Source organism: Panthera onca, chromosome C1 (genome assembly GCF_046562875.1).
Source record: "Panthera onca isolate mPanOnc1 chromosome C1, mPanOnc1 haplotype 2, whole genome shotgun sequence".
NCBI lineage: Eukaryota > Metazoa > Chordata > Mammalia > Carnivora > Felidae > Panthera > Panthera onca.
This window is the reverse complement of record NC_138346.1, coordinates 203,459,361-203,476,612: the sequence shown is the minus strand read 5'-3', so window position 1 is coordinate 203,476,612 and position 17,252 is coordinate 203,459,361. Positions and strand designations below refer to the sequence as shown.

The 17,252-nt window shown below is 49.4% G+C and overlaps 1 protein-coding gene across 3 annotated transcripts in view; it reads left to right on the top strand.

The window, feature by feature from the left end:
- Nucleotides 1-8,144: 8,144 nt before the first annotated feature.
- Nucleotides 8,145-17,252, top strand: part of GRHL3 (grainyhead like transcription factor 3) — a 34,702-nt gene continuing 25,594 nt past the window's right edge. For 2 of the 3 annotated variants that reach the window (XM_078452206.2, XM_078452205.2), the window contains exon 1: nt 8,145-8,401. In XM_078452206.2, coding sequence (XP_078308332.1) covers nt 8,385-8,401 — 17 coding nt within the window. In that variant the 5' untranslated portion in view covers nt 8,145-8,384. Of the gene's footprint in view, nt 8,402-10,948; nt 12,078-17,252 lie in introns of those variants that run through there. The other variant, XM_078452207.2, reaches the window with a different exon arrangement.

Here is a 17,252-nt window from a genome sequence, read left to right as displayed (position 1 = left end):
TGTCCAAGCCAGGTCTTGGACATTTTCCTTGTAGTTCCTCAAGGAAACCCTCATCTGAACCCCACAAGCCTCCAGTTGGATCCCTGCAGACAGATGAGAAGGGGAAATACATTTTTAGCTTTGTTGGCCATGGTGGCAGTGGGATTAATAGGTGTTTTTCAGCGAGGCTCCCTTTTATTTGGAAGTGGGCAGTAACTTTTTTTTTTTTTTCAAGTTTCTTTGAGAGAGTGTGCAGGAGTGGAGGTGGGACAGAGAGAGAGGATCCCAAGCAGGCTCTGTGCTGCCAGCAAGGAACCCAACCTGGGGCTCGAAGCCCAGCGATCCGTGAGATCATGACCCAAGCCAAAATCGGGAGTCAGACGCTTAACCGACTGAGCCACCCAGGCGTCCTGGCAGTACCTTGTTTAACGGTGGCCCTTTTAACATGCAGACTGATGATGGAAATGGGGATGGGTCGCTCAGGCCAGAGAACAGGTGCCTAGAAAGAGTGGGCCTCCGGGGCTGAGCCAGGAGGGTTCTGTTCTTTCCAGAGGGCCCTCTCCTCCTAGGATGGAGGCTGCCTTCCCTGGCTGCCTTTTGCTCTGGCCAGTTCCTGACAACAGAGAAAGACTTTCCAAAGAGTCCTCTGGCTGCTTCTTCCTTCCCAGCTCAGGGACAAGCCTTCTCTGATTTGCTACTTTTTTAAAACCACAGTTTCCTTTTTCCTTTCTTTCTTTTTTTTTTTTTTTTAATGTTTTATTTTATTTGTGAGACAGAGACAGACAGAGTATGAGCAGGGGAGGGGCAGAGAGAGAGGGAGACACAGAATCCGAAGCAGGCTCCAGGCTCTGAGCTGTCAGCACAGAGCCCGACACGGGGCTCAAACTCACAAACCGCGAGATCATGACCTGAGCTGAGGTCGGACGCTTAACCGAATGAGCTACCCAGGCCCGCCACCCCCCACCCCGCTTTTTTTTTTTTTATTAGCAGAAGAAATACTGTCCATAAGTAAGCCGAAAGAATAAAATATAAATGACCCCTGATCCATTATCCATGATACTCTCTGGTGTGTATCTTTCCTGGTCTTTTTCTATTCATATAAATGGGTTTTTAAAACAGGAAGTTACTAATTTACTAAAAGTAGAATTTGAGACTCAGAAGTAGAAAACAGACCCGGCTTCTACACCCAGAAGCTTTCAGTAAGTTGCTGCATGAATGGGCCTCCCTTTTCTCGTTTGTAAAAGGGTAACGGCAGCTACCTCATAGGGTTGTCATGAGCATTAAATGAGATAGAACACTGAGCCCAGTACCTTGCCTACAGTAAGGACCCTAACAATTGTGCTGTAAACTCAGTAAATAACTTTACGGGCCTCCTTTCAAACTGGCTCAGTGTGCAACTACATTCGGGTATCTTATTCATCACTGAGCTTCTGTTGAAGGGTATTTATATTAACTCTAATTTTTTAGGATTATAAACGATGCTCTGATGCATAACCTTGCAGATAACTCTTTGCACCACAGAGATTACTTGCTTAGACTAAATCCTTATGAGTGAAACTGCTAGATCCAAAATGAGCTAAAATCTAAAGCCCACGTTTGGACTGATTCACGTTCCCTCCAGCAAGGAGAGAGCCTGTTCCCTCACCCTTAACAACACTGGGGTTTGGCATTTTCTTTCATCTTTATCACCTTGGTAAGTGAAACAAACAAACAAACAAACAAACAAACAACACTTGCCTGCTTGTTTTCCAGGTATTCAAACCTTCTCTTGGCTTTTTTAAAGGGACGCTTTGAGGACAGTTTTAGACCCCATAATGATTCTTCCCATCCAAAGCACTGCCAGGAAGGAACACAGGTGGTGTTAACAGCAGAACTGTGATAAAAACCTCAAGTACAGAACCGAAGAGGGTCTGGATGCTGTCCACCCCTCACCCCTCACAGGCACAACTTCCAGCTTCTTCCATGCTTTCAAATGAGGGCTGTATTCTCTGTGTAGGGCGTGTGGCCCGTTTCTCTGCTAAAGTCCAGGGATGGGGTAGAAAAGAATTTTACGATGAAATGTTTAAAGAGCTTCAGGCACATGTCCAGGATAGCACTTTGGGGACCCATCAGGCTCCATAATGGTATCCAGGATGATGCTTTATCCAAAACCTGAGGTTCCAATCCAAACTCCTTTCTTAAGTAGGGATGTTTTCTTCGAACATCAAGTTCAAATGGGGCCAAAAATCCAACCCCACCCCCCCCTTCACTACCTCCATCCTGATAAAGCCAGAGATAAGCCAGAGATAAAGCATAGGAAACATATTCTAAACTGAAAAGAGCTTCACACATCGGGCTGTTAACAGAGGCTGAGTGCTGAGTGCTTGCTGTGAATTAAGCCACGTACTGAGGCCAGAAATAGGTGGTGGCCAAGGACCCTAAGCTACATGCTCACCTATAGCCCTGGCTATCTTTTATTAGGTACCTACTATTAGCCACTGGCTTTCCATTGAGATCTTATTTAGTTTAATCTTCAAATCAACCCCACTGAGGGATGATGGGGAAACTGAAACTTCCAGAAATGAGTCACTGGTCCAAAGGTATATGCTAATAAGAGGAAGTGTAGCGACTCGAACTTTGGAAGTCTTCCTTGGGGGTTGGAGATAGAAGGCAGCAGCCGATTTTCCCAGGATGTCAATTACCTTCTGTACATTGTACATGTTCATCCGTTTTTCGTTTATTCAACACATTTATTGAACACTTATGTTGAGACCTGGGACAGATGCCACATAAGATTTATTTTTCTTTGTGTGGTTTCTGCACTCCAGAATCTTATAAATCCTTCCTACCTTACAAATCCTATCAACCAACCTATCTCTTTTTCTTCCTTTCTTCCCTCCTTCCCTTTTTCCTTCCACCACCCATTCATCCATCCAAGGCTTTATTCTAAGCATTCAGGATGCTGAAAGGACTGCTTCCAAGGCTTTAGGGTCAGGCAGACATTGGTCTGATTCCGTCACTAGTCAGACAGCCAGGTGACCCTAGAGGAGTTCCCTCACCTCTCAGAGCTTTTCCTCTTCTGCAAAGTGGGGATAATTATGACAACTACTTCACAGAACTCCAGGGAATGACATGACCTGCACATAAAGCACCTAGAACTGTGCCTGGCACGTACAGGGACAACGGCACGTACTAAGGACAGCATCTCCTTAACTTGCAGAGCAATCATTTCACTGAGGAGGAAACTCAGGTAACAAGGAAGTAAAGTGGCTTGTCCAAGGTCTTAGGCAGTTGACTCCGGAGTCGGTATCCTGTAGTAACTTGGCCAGTGCTCCAGGAGTCAAGTCCGTCTGGAGTGGATTATGTGACCCCATTTGACAGGCAGGAATGGGATAAAGCATCTAAAGCAAGTAGCACAGGATGAGGGCTCAATTAATGATCATTTTAATGAAGTCAAGATTAGAACTGATTCCTGAGCTCCCTGCTTAGAACCTGCAAGTTGGGCAGCCCCCGTTTTCCATGCACACACTTCACAGGGAGGCTCCAAGCAAGGACTCCACATCTTTACTACCTTTATCTCCACCTTTGCTCCAGGAAGAATGGGGACAGAAGGACCACTTAGTTAATGGGCATTAAAACTGGGGTTTGGGGGTGCCTGAGTGGCAGGTAAGCATCTGATTCTTGATTTCGGCTCAGGTCATGATTTCACAGTCTGTGAGTTTGAGCCCCACGTCAGGCTCTGCGTTGCCTCCCTTGGGATTCTTGCTCTCTGCCTCTCTCTCTGTTTCTCTCCTGCTTGGACTCTCTCTCACTCTTTCAAAATAAATAAATAGGGGCGCCTGGGTGGCGCAGTCGGTTAAGCGTCCGACTTCAGCCAGGTCACGATCTCACGGTCCGTGAGTTCGAGCCCCGCGTCAGGCTCTGGGCTGATGGCTCGGAGCCTGGAGCCTGTTTCCGATTCTGTGTCTCCCTCTCTCTCTGCCCCTCCCCCGTTCATGCTCTGTCTCTCTCTGTCCCAAAAATAAAATAAAAAACGTTGAAAAAAAAAATTAAAAAAAAAAAACAAAATAAATAAATAAACAGCAACAACAACAACAAAAAACCCCTGGGGTTTTGTAGGGGTACCTGGCTGGCTCAGTCGGTAGGGTGTGTGGCCCTTGGTCTTGGGGTCATGAGTTTAAATCCCACACCGAGCACAGAGATTACTTAAAAAAATAAAAATATTTATAAACAACAACAACAACTGGAGTTTGGTATAGTATTTCTAATTAAAAAGCAATGCAAGGTCAGTGCAGAAACCTGGTGGGGAAGAGAAGATAGGGAAAAAATTAAAATTCTGTCATTTTAGCACCCACAGAGAAGTATTGTTGACATTTGGGAATTTGTCCTTTCAATATTTTTATGTAGGTCAACAGATTTTCATGAAGTCTTGGATGCCCATGAAGTCTTGATGTGTTAGAAAAAAAGGACTGTTCGCAGGGCCATCGTGTCCAACAGCGCAAGTCTTGTACCCTAAGGTGGCACTGTGCTTGTGCAGTCCACAACCTCTGCAGACAAACAAAACAGCTCGTGCTCTTAGCATGTACTTAACTCCATGGTCCTAACCTTTACCCCTTCCCAACACGTAAAAAGTGTCACACTCTTTCAGAGATAAATCTGGAAAGGAGAAGGAGGGATTTCCAGAAGTAATCTAGAAAAGGAAACCTGGGTGATCTCGCATGTAACGCCTCCCTTTTGGAGATTCATTAATCTGGTCTCAGAGGCTCCGAGAGAAGAAATTTACCCAGTTGTAGAGCTAGGAAGTGGCCAGCGGCCAGGCAGAACTTGAACCCAGGGCAATCCCTAACTTAATCTAGTTCTACAAGAATGGAGGCAGAAAGATGTGGGTTCAGATTTCAGCTTTTACTTATCAGCTTTTCACTTTTGAGAAATCATTTAACTCCTCTCAGTTTCTTCACCTGTAAAATGAGGCAGCAGCTTCCTCATGAGGTTTTACATGAGAATTAAATGAGAAAAAAAAGGCTGTCCTAACAATTACTGAGTGCTCTGGGCCAGGCATTGCAGAATGCACTTCACGTGCATTATCTCATTTAATCCTCACAATGACCCTATTTCACAGGTGAGGAAACTGAGGCTCAAAAAGCTCAAGTCATTTGCCCAACATCACGTGGTTGGGCTGGGCTTTGAACCCAGATCTGTCAGTCTCAGAGCAATACTGTTAGCTAACATAGGTAACTCTTAGCACAGGGCTTCCAACATACAAACGTGAAATAAACAGCAGGCCCCATTATTTGCTTACACTGTTGTGAAAATAATTACTATGTCACATGTGACTGGTTGGTCTCTGTTTTCAATCTTCTCGGCCAAGAAACCAAGAATTGGGCCAATCCATAGAGGAGGAGAGATGCCAGCCCAGCTTAGCCCTGGGGCATGCCCAGGCTACACAGGAGGAGGAAAGGGGTGTGGGCAAAGCTTGGGTAGTGTCTCTCTCAAACCTTGGCATCTGTGATTCGTTTAATGAAGGGCTAGAACAGCCCACACCTCACAACTGGGAGGCATAGCTCTGCTGAGGGGTCCGGTAACCTTGTAAACTGGCTCATGGTGCCCGCGCCTACCTACCCTAGACCATTAGTCTATGGTCTCCATCCCACCCAGGGTGCCTTCCCATGTTGGAGACATAGGACCCCTCTGCCCCATGATCTGGGCCTCTGCTGATCTCTGCAGATGGGTGTGTGTGATTAAAGAGGCAAAATCCAGAAGTAGAGAGAGAGGACCCATTTTAAAAAGTCCAGCGAGCACAGACACGCCGCCCGGAATCCCAGCCTCCATCTGAGCCCAGCCAACATGAGTCACCTCCACAGCCCTTTACCTGTGAGTTGCAACACAGCTGACAGAAACTCCCAGCCTTCCAGGAGGCGGGCAGACCAGTGTGCCATCCCTTGGGCCGCAGTGAGCGTTGCAGTTACAGCTGGCACCGAATGGCTCTCCTGCCACCAATAACATCTGCAAAGTGGTTGGGCACTGGCTCTGTTCTTGGATCAAATCCCAGCTCCAGCTCCACACTTCTAAGCTCTGCAGCTTGAGTAACTTAGTCACTTGTACTTCAGTTTCCTCATCTCTAAAACAAGGACAACCAAAGCGCCCATCTCACAGGGTCCCTATGAGGATTAAGTGAGACGATGCATGTAACGGCAGAGCACGACGCCTGATATGCGGTATACCGAGCACCTACCGTCCGCCAGACCCGTAGTAGGCACCGGAAGTTCAAAAGCGAACAGGACAGACAAGGTCTTTACTCTAATGGAGTTCACATTCCTAAAAGGGGGGACGGGGGGGATGAACAATAAACAATTAGAAAAATATAAAAAGGCTGTAAGAGCTTTGCAGAGAGCCAAATAAAGTGGTGTGATATAGTGACTGAATGTAACTTTAACAAGGGCAGCTGGGGGGCCTGGGTGGCTCAGTTGGTTGAGTGTCCGACTTTGGCTCAGGTCATGATCTTGAAGTTTGTGAGTTAGAGCCCCGCAAGGGGTTCTGTGCTGACAGTTCAGAGCCTGGAACCTGCTTCAGATTCTGTCTCCCTCTCTCTCTGCCCCTCCCCTGCCCGTGCTCTTTGTCTGTCTCAAAAGTAAATGTTAAAAAAATTAAAAAACAACCCCCCCCTCCAATAACCCAGAAAAAACAAGGGCAACTGGGAAGGCCCACTCTGAGCTGATACTTTATTAGCAATTACTATTACTATTTACTGTTATTCATCAGGGTCCCCTTGGCTGCCACCAACACAGCCTCCAGCGAGAAACCAACCTCTGACATTTCTCAAACCCAGTACCCTTTCTCCACAGGCCTGACCTCACCCTGAGAAGGCTCCTTCAGATTCTGACTTTACCCTGAAAACCTCCATCATATTGGCAGGAGGAGCTGAAACCGCACCCTTCCCTGAGAGAGAAAGGAGTGGGCCAAGGCGAGGCTCCCAGGAAGACAGAGCAAAGAGATAATTTGCTAAAAGGGAAGAGGGGGTGGGCAGAGAACAGAAAGAGAGAGGGAAAAAACAGATACCAAGATCTGTAGCTTAGATTTAATTTCAAATTAATCCTGGTGGAAGCTCTAAAAACAGCTCTAGCATTCTCCTAATTGTGTCTGTGGATCTTTCGGGTTTACCAACCTTGTTCCTTACAGAGCCAGCTCATGGCAATTATTCCACAATTACTTAGTCTGAGGAGTATCTGATTTCTCCTGTGTTTCCAATGAGGAAGAAAGCGCTTATTAGGCTCTGTGAAATGACCAGCTAGCTAAGGCTTCAGAGGTGGTGGACTTCAACTTTTCCATCCCTTCTGTGCTGGCCAAAGGTATCTGGTTTGCTCATCTCTCATTCGGATCTGTATCACACCAAAGAAAAGGCTGCTTCCCACCCTATCTCCACCCCCCCACCACATGCACACACACTCCAATTGTAGACTCCTCAAGAACAGTGACCCTGTCTTCTTGGCCTCCATCTCCTCAGAACCCAGAGTAAGGCCTGGCACACAACAGGTGCTCAGTAAATCATCTGTTGAATTGCGGCCACTGACTTCAGCTCTAAGGGACAGCCAGACTTGGAGATGACTGAAGATTCAGATCTGGGCTCTGACACTCAACTAGCTTTACCTCTGGGCAAGTCAATTTACCTCTCCCGCCTCCATTTCCTCACCCGTTAAGTGTGTTGGGAAGGAAGGGGGTGCAGTAATAATATCAGCCACGCTGGGTTACTGTGAGAATCAAAAGAACTCACTTGAATAACTGTAAGATTATTCAAAAATAACATACTGTTATCTTAAGGGGAAAGCTCTGAAAAACAAAGGGAATTTACACACAGGACTCCCCCACCCCCATACGGTGGGGGTGGGGCGGGGAGATCGGCTCTCTGAGAATTCCCCAGCGACTGAAGTATTTGATGCTGGGTAGAGGAAGGGGCAAAGGAATTGAGGGGATGTTCCCAAGTATCCAGGATACTAACCAGAAACAGAAATCGACCTTTAGCCAAGTATCTGTCTCTGTACTTTTCCTCTATCTTCTCTCCAGCATTTTTTTCCCTCCCTCTCTCCTCCCTCTTCTCCACCTCCCACCCCCTCACCTAGGAAGGAATTGGCCAGCTCCACCCAGCCGGCCCCCCTTGGCTCCGCCCCCAACGCGGCAGGCCAAGAGTTAACAGCTGCACCTGTTGAGGCATACCTGCTGTCGCCGGCACCTGTACCCACAGCCAATCAGCACCAGCGCTGCCGGGAACCTACCTGTCAGCAAAATCCCGACACTCAAACCTCGACATAAATCAAACACTTCCCTGGGCAGGGAATGTCTGTGTCAGGCAAGAATTAGAGACAAGCGGTCAGCAGAGCCTCAGTGCTGGTGCCCGTCTTCATCTTTGAGCTTGGGAGCCTGGGAGCAAGAAGATGTCGAATGAACTTGAGTGAGTAAACATTGGTGGATGCCTGGCGCTCTCTGAGCATGGAGGCTCCGTGGGGTTTCCAGAAGGGGGAAGCGCAGGGAGGCCGGCGCCAGGATTCACAGAGCAATTTGTAAGGGTAAATGAATGGGCTGACGATCTCACTTTGACGTGTTGAGGCAAGCCCCATCTCAAGCTAGAGTTGAGTGTTTCCCTGGGAAAATAGGTTCTTTTCTCTCTCTCTCCACGCTGAGCAGTTTCGAGCCGGGTAGGGAAACACAGAGGACTGAAACCGCGAAGGCTGTCGGCACCACTTTCTAATACTCTTAAAGGGACTCAGAAATCAGCTCCAATCCCAACTAGGCTATCTTCTTGCCAAAAGGAACTTCTTTGAGGTAGTTCTAAGAGCAGTCTTAGGCGGAGAGCTGGCTTTCTCTAAAGGGGCTTGTTTGTTGGCTTGGAACAGTCCCAAGGGGGAAGGTTACAGAGTGGTGTTTAAACATATGGGCTCTGTAGTCAGCCTGACCTAGGTTCAAATCCAGACTCTGCTCCTTATGGGGTATGTGATCTTGGACAAGTCATTCAACTCACCTGAGCCTCATTTACTTCATCCAGAAAACGGGCACAAGAATGTTTTGCAGGGTTCCTGACGGAGTTGTGTGTGATAAAAACTGTAAAATGCTAAGCACAGAGCTCGGGTCTGAAGATGCATTAACAAAATGTAGTTGATTTTATTCAGAGGCAGTTCTAAGTCTGAAGAAGCTGAGATGTGGTTTTCAGTGAGGTCATCTCCATTGCCTGGCAGGATGCAGTGCCTTCCTGCCCGTATGAGATTTAGACTCCCCACTGGCTGATGCTGATCTTCACCACGGACCCCCTGCTTAGGGTCTAGACCTCAGAGAAGGTGGCTTGGAGCTGGGATTCTGGGCTGCTTTAGTTTGGGCTCAGGGAATTGGCAGATGCCAGGCTTCTAAAACAGACTCTCCTTGCTATGCTCAGAGGTGAGTGGGCAGAGACAAGGGCGGAACCATCTTTTTTTCTAGCTACTCCTCAATAAACTGTTTTAAGAACATGAGACCTGCGGGGGACAATTGGTGGGTCCTAATTGCAGACAGTGTTCCATGACACCCGCTAGCTCTTGAGTTCTCCTGGATTAGCCAACTATGTCCATAGTACACTGGGCATCAGATTTCACTTAACAAACTCCCTGGGGTTGACGATGTGTTGACAACTGGAATAAAAGCAGGGGCACTGGAGGCAACACCTGGGTTCAAATACCAGCTGTCGCTAATGAGCTGTGTGACCTTGCACAAGTCACTTCACCTACCCGAGTCTCGGTTTCCTCACTTGTAAATTGTGGGTGCCATAGTGAAGTTGTTGGGGGACCCAACTACTTTGGAAAAGTGATTGGTTTAAAGCCTGATAAGGAGCAAACTAACAATACCCTCGTTCCTTCACAGAGAAATAACCGATGAGTATTTATGAGCCTCTTGCTTTTTATTTTTCCACACTCCTAAAACAAACAAAAATCTTACGTCTTTATCCCACGTAGATCTGCTGGTTAACACTGCAGAGGCTGCAGACAGAATCTGCTCGTTAGTGCCCCTTTGGGGGGGGTGGGGGGAGGGGTTGGTAAGTGTCCTGAAGCTGGGATACTTGAACAGAAAGGTTTCCTGATTTTCTCCTTCTTAATGACTTGGGTTTGAAGTCTGATCAGCTGACAGTGGACACTTCTCTGATCCGATTGGGGGAGGGGGAGGGGAACCTGTGCCCGCAGAGTAATTGCAGACAGATGGAGGAAGCCACCATCTGAAAGATTACAAGGACAGAGCCTCAGTGCCCTGGGGCTGGGCTACACTTACGGATGGGGGGGGGGGGGGGAGGGTGTCAAGTGCTTGGCTTGCAACTTTTGAGTAGTTGCTGCTGGTGCTGCTGTGACCACAGGCTTGGCTGCCGAATTCCCCCCCCCCCGCCCCCCCAAAAGTGCCGAGTTAGGAGGGCTGGTTCTAGCGTCCATCTTGAGCTCCGACAGTGTGATGAACTCTTGCCAGGCCTTGGTGTGGTGGGAAAAGCCGGGCTCGTGGAGGACTAAATGCTGCCACTTGGCAACCGCAGGATCCTGGTGAAATTTGTTTCTCCTCTCCGACCCTCTGTGTCCTCGGTCCAACATGGCCTGTGCACACCCACCTGGCAGGGGAAACAATGCGCTCCGGCGTGCGGGCCACCCGGCCCGGGGCAGGCCTCGGGTGGAAGGCGGCACTTCGAAGGCCGGGTCCTGGGGTGCATGGCGGCGCGTAGTTAGAACCCCGCTCGAGGCAGTTTGCGGGTGGAGCACTCCGGCCTTTCATGTGGTCGGGCCCAGCGACTGCCGGGTGCGTCTGCCAGCCTCGGGGCCAACGCAGGCCGCCTCGGGTGCAGCCAGTGGGCGCCGTCTGCTGCCCCCGGGGCTAGAGCCGCCGCAAGGGATCCTGGGGCTGCGCGAGGCGCAGGAAGTCGCGGCCTGGCGCGCTCCTCTCGCGGGACGCAGTGGGCGCCTGCGCGCAGCCCGCCGTGGCTTTCTGGGGGTGGGGGTGGGGGTGGTCCGCTTACAGCCCCGGGTGTTATCCCGGTTGCTGTGGGTCCTTCGGGGCCTGGTGTGTGCCTGGCGCACCTGCCCTGGCTCGCCCCGCCCAGGAGGAAATGAAGCGTTAGGAGACTAAGTGATCAGCACATAGTAGGTCTAATCGAGTGGAGGAGAGAGAGTGAAGTGAGCGAGGCGCACCAGGATTCCGTTCTCCAGCCTTGCACGGTCTTCGGACTGAGAGCCCACCTGCCGCCTAGAATTTTCTCCCTCCCGAAAGCCTTGGAGAGAGGGGACTGCCCGTGGGAGGGGGACAGGGGACGTCCCAGTGGGTGACCGCAGGCCTCTGTCGCCGCTCCATCTGATCTCCAGGAGCGCCAGGCTCCAGACTGCCTGGAGCGCTGAAAGAGTTAACCAGGAACGCCTCCCCACTGCGGTTTTGTGGTCGAAACCATGATTGCCAGGAGCAAATTTTTGTCGTGCACAAGGTGTGTTATTAAAAGTCGGAGTTACGCTGCTGGTGAATGAAAAGTTAAGAGCCCTCATTAAGCTCGGCCTGTAAAACAGGCGGACTGAGGCTGAGACAACCCTAACGGCGGCGGCTCCGGGTGCGGGACGCTCCTGAGGCTCCTGCTACTGCCCTGGCTGCCCAGGCACAGCGAGGGCCCGGGGTCAGGTGCCTGGAGCCAAAGGGGGCGTCGGGGGTCCACCCAGAGGAAGCGGAGCCGGAGGAAGGGCGGACAGGAGGAAGGGCCACAGGGCCGAAACAGAAATAGCATACTGGAAGCTTTCCCTTTGGTTAAAACAAAAGCAACAGCCAAGCATTGACCCGAGGGCCGACTCCACAGCAGACACGGTGCCCGGTGCTTGGTAAATACATGATCTCCTTTAACTCTCCCAACAATCCAGTGAGGATGGGAGCATAAGTGCAGTGTTGCTCAAGGACGGGTCTGAGGCTTGCCCCAGGCTTGCTCAAGATCTCAAGGAAGAGCTGGAATCTTCACTGGGTCTCAACCGAGGGGCTAGAAGGATGTTCCACACCAATGTGTCACCCTGCTTCCTATCTGCACAGATATTGAAAAAAGAGGAGGAGCTACGCCAACCTGTTAATAGTGGTTATCTCTGAGTGGAGGAATGCAGGTGAATTCTGGTCTCTGCTTCCAATTTTCTCTGTGTTTTACACTTTGTATATTGTGGTTTTACATACCTATGTTACTTTTGAAATGGGGAAGGTGAGGAGAGAGAGCCATTATTTTGCAGAGAGAGAATTATTGGTTCACCTAAAACTGATGTTCTCGAAGTGTGGTTCCTGGACCAGCATCATCATCTTCACCACCTGGGAACTTGTTAGAAATGCAAATTCTCAGCCTCACCCTAGACCTACTGAATCAGAAATTCTGGGGGTGGGGTTCAGCAATATGTGTTTTAACAGGCCCTCCAGGCGATTCTGATGCATGTTCAAGTTTAAGAACCATTGGCCTAGAAGACCTGGCAGAGGATTGGGAGACAAGAGGTTCCCAGATCCTCTTCTGACCTGCCACGTAGTTGCTGGGTCAGCAAGCTGAGAGCTCGTTGCTATGGGGGTCACGCTTGTGTTTGAGCCCAGCTCTGCCATGTAGGGACCAGGTGACTTTTGGTTGAGCTCCTTAACCTTTCTAGGTGTCAGTGCTGTATGTGTAAATTAGTGATAATACGCTTCCCCCCCCCCCCACACACACACACAGGTCAAGTATGAGAATGAAAAGGCACAGGGCCTGATGCTTTTAAATAACAGTTCCTTTTCCTTCCCGTGTTGCCCTTCCCCTCTTGGGAACTCAGCATTTGCAAAATGGAGCAAATAATCCTGGCTTCCTTCCATCTTCTAAAAAAGTCAGAACTGACCTAGTGGATGTCCTGAAGGGAAATTATCTCACCAATATTTGGTGTTATTTCACTGGTGGGTGGAGCACCCGGGCAGCAAGAATTGGAAACTTTTGAGGGCAGGGACAGCGTGGTGTTTACCTTTGTGCCCTAGTACCCAGCACAGGGCTTATTATAGGGTAACTCTCAGTGAATGTTTATTGGATGAATCAGTGCGTGAATGAATGAAGGGATGTGGCACCCTGGGTTTAGAGGTGGATTTCAATTTCTTTCACATCTCAATTGAAAGAGGGAACAAGGGGCGCCTGGGTGGCTCAGTTGGTTGGGCGTCTGACTTGATTTTGGCTTAGGTCATGATCCCGGGGTTGTGGGATCGAGCCCTATGTTGGGCTCTGCACTGAGCCTGGAGCCTGCTTAAGATTCTCTCTCTCTCTCTCTCTCTCTCTCTCTCTCTCTCTCTTTCTTTCTCTCTCTCTCTCTCTCTCTCTCTGGCCCTTTTCCCTGCTCACACACTCATTCACTCACTCCCTAAAATTAAAAAAAAAGTGGGGGAGGGACAAGAAAATTGGACAGGAAACGAGAAGGACATAGCACGAAAGAAAAATTCCCATAGAGGGCAGGATTTTTCAAAGAGGAGAAAGCGAGTTTCTGTTATAATTAGAAAATGGCACGTAATTAATTTGCGTGCAACTAGGAGAGTTGGCTGGAGCCTGGCCGCCCTCAGCTTGCCCACCTGAAGCCGGATGATGAAGCTGGCAATGCCTGCCCCTCTTATCTGGGAATCTCCAAGCTTTAAGTCTCCTGTTGCTGCTAGGAGGAGGTGTCCCATTTACAGGCGGGAGAAGGTGAGGCTGTGAGTTGCCGTGCAATTTGATGGGGGCTGCCCTGCAAAGTGAGTAATAATAATGATAATGGTTCGCATTATTATGTGCCGGCACTCTGCTGATTACCTGCATTATCTCATTGCATTTTCCAACAGTAATACCTCATAAAGCTGCAAAGATGAAATAAAACAATGACTAGAAATTGTTGGGCCGGCACCTGGTGCTTGTTAAGCCCTCGAGTGAACAGTAGCTATCATAATAATTCTGTGAGGTTAGTACTCTCGTCTTTCCCTCTTTTTACAGGTAAGAAAATTGAGGCACAGAGAGGTCAAGTTGCCTTAAGTCACACAGCTAGTAACTAGCAGAGCTGAAACTGGAAGCAGGTTTGCCAAACTCTGGGGCCCACCCCGTAGTCATGAGCTCACACTACCTCGTTCAAAGTGGCGTCACGATAGAGCCATGCGCTAGGCTCCCTCTTTTTTCCATCGAGGCCCCCAAAGAGCCCCCAGCATGTGACAAGGCACATTTCACAACCTGTGCGTCCAGAAACCAGATGGGCCACTGGCAAGCGCGAGAACCCCAGAGTGCTCCCGTCATGCCCAGGGGAACACTGTGCATGGGACTGACTGATAAAGGATTCCTCGGTGAGCGGTTGTGGCAAGGCCTCCCTGTGGGTAATTAGTGAGTGTGATTGATCACTGCTGAGGAGGCTGGGTGGCTCACGACAGGGTTTGCAAGATACTGGGTGTATCTGGGTGTCCACACCCAGCTCAGGTGGCCCCTGGAACTCTTCCTCCTTGGGCTGGAGGGAAGTTGGGACCCAGCTCACTGGATCTATCCTGTGCCAGGCAGGGGCTTGAGGCTACCCCCGTGGTGGTGAGTTTTCTTCTCCCTTCTGCAAAATTGAGTAAGAGTCCTTCCTTTTACATCTCTGAATTATTGAAATGCCTTTGAGGTGGGGCAATGATTCAATTTAGTACTAGCTGGGAAGCTAAAAGACTCAACTCTCAACCCTGCTCTGTGCTGAGTGTCCTTTGGCAAAGTCACACTTTGTCTAAGAGACTAGAGTTTGAAAGTCCCTTTGCACCCTGAATTGAACCCCAAAGTCCTCAAGTAATGGCTCAGACACATTTACTTAGTATCATTGGGAGTTTCAAGTGGTTCTCAGCCCGAAGGCAGTGGGCACTCGGAGCCCAAAAGGACTTGGGAGGAAACCCTCTTCATCACCCTGGGCTTCCTCCAGCCCGGTGCCCAGAAAGATCCACGGTAGAGTCAGGAGGCTAAGAGTATGGCTGGGGGTGGAACAGCTGGTGCCACACCCCTCCAGTGCTGTGGGCCCACAGTGAGCCCCTGGGGCAAGGCCCCACCCACATGAGAACCCCTGCTTGGGCAGTTTGCACATCCCCACAGGCTCAGGACAGGGGCTTCAGGAAGTGAAGCTTAACAGGTAGACGCCCGAACTCCTCTCTCTTGATCTTCTTTCCAACCCTCTCCCAAGTGGAGGAGAAGGCTGGACCGGGGAGGCTCTGAGGAGGCAGCCTTGTGAAGGTTCTTGATGTTAGAAACCAGAGACCTCTGTTCTAAGCTTTATGCCGTGAGATACTAGCTGGGTGGCCTGAGGCACGCCAGTGGCCCTCTCTGTGGCTCAACTTTTCCTGCTATCACACGGGGGATAGTCATACGTTCCCTCCCTACTTTACAGGGGCGTTGCAGGATCAGAGGTGATGACAAATGTATGAGAAGCATGTTGAAAAATATAACACGCTATGCAAATGAGAGGGATTATCAAATCTCTGACTTGAGTTTCCTCCTCAGTGGGCTGGCCTTCCTTGAAACAAGGCGACTTATGCAAAAAACCTGGCACACAGTAGGTGGACAAGCTCTGGGAGCGGTCCCAGGCTTATGCCTTTGATCTTGTGTCTCTTCTCCTCTGCTCTGGAAGATCCAAAATCCTCCCCACCTGTCTCACTGCTCCCTCTTCCCTCCAGTGCTCCTCTTAACAACATCCGGTTACTCCCCAGACTTTAGGCAGGTCAGGCTCCTGCTTCCTTTCCTTCATCGCTGTCTTTGCCTAATGTTAGGTGTTTGTTTTTGTGGTTTTGTCTGTCTTCCTGCCACTGAAATGCAACCTGCATGATGGCAGGGATGACCTCGTTGTCTTGTTTGCCTAGGACAAGGCCTGGCACATAGTAGTTACTTGACAAATATTTGTTAAGATCAGGGATGGAGGGTTGGATGGATGCCACCCATATTTATTGGGTTTTTCCTCTCTTCTGTGTCCCTTCTTGGAAACTAATTGTCGGTGGAAAAGTGACTAGTTGTGGAGTTAGATCCCAGGAGGGCTGGCTTTGTAACTCACTTGACCAGTCCCCTGGAACAGGTCACCTAACATCTGTGTCGTCTATTTCCTGGTCTGTAAAGTAAAGATAATAACACACCATGTATGTTGGGAGGCCCCATGAGATAATGAACGTGAAAGTCAAGGCGAGGGGTTATTACACTGTCTCTTTTGTTTTTGACACAGAACCTTGTTCACAGGAGGCTTAGGGAGGATGTTAATTTAAGAACCTTAGGCAGAGTCTCCCCTTTACTCTCATTTGGGGGGCCATGATGATGGTGATGATGATGGCTATTATTTACTGAGTGATTATTCTCTGGCAGGCTCTAGGCTAAGCACACTTCTTACGTTAATGCATTTAATTCTCCTAACAGCCCATGAGATTAGCCCCACTCTAAAGTAGCCATTCCTGGTGACTCCCTCACATGACTGTTTTAATTTTCTTCCCAGCACTTATCACTGACTAAAATTAACTCATTTACTCCTTGTTTGTGGTCTGTCCTCCCCAATTAAACTGTAAGTTCCATGGGAGCAGAGCCTTATCTGTCTCGTTCTTGGCTGATTCACCAAGGCCTAGAGAGTCCCTGACTGGGTGCACAGAAGACATTCAGGAGACCCATCTAACAGGTGAGGAAATAGGCTCAGAGAGGCTAATGCCTTACCCAAGGACACACAGTTGACTTGGGTCTGTCAGGTTATGACTCTGGTGCTGTTTCTTTCCATGGTGCTGCTCAGGGTTCTTCTATGCCCTGGTAGCGATCTGACATCAAGAAGGCTGCCCAAGGCCCAGTCCTCTGGCCATCCTGTCCTCCCCCATTCTCCTTCCTCCTTCTTGAAGCCGAGGAGCTCTGCCTTGGGCCAACAGAGAGTTGGTGGAAGCCCTTGAGAAGGTGACTGCACAGGGTGAGAGTCACCTTGTCTCCCCTCCTTATTCCGGCTCTGTCACCCTTAAGTAAGGCTCACTACCTGGAACTCTTCACATCTCTCACCCACTGGGCCCTTGATCCTCAATTCCAGTGAGAAGTTCTTGGATTTCAGGATTTGGCACATAAGTCAATGCCAATCTTATCCATAGTCAAGACTTTCTGGAAGCCAAGTGCTCAGTCTGGGAACATGAAATTGATTGGTAGCATGAGCAGGCATGGGGACGAAGACACTAGGGCTCCCAGCTCCTGGCCAGAAACTTCCAGTCATCTTGCTTTCTTACTCAGTTCCTCCTTCCTTGTGTGGGTGGAAAATCCTTTTCTGTATGTCAGTGGACCATCTGCTCAATGTATTGCAGAGGAGGGGAAT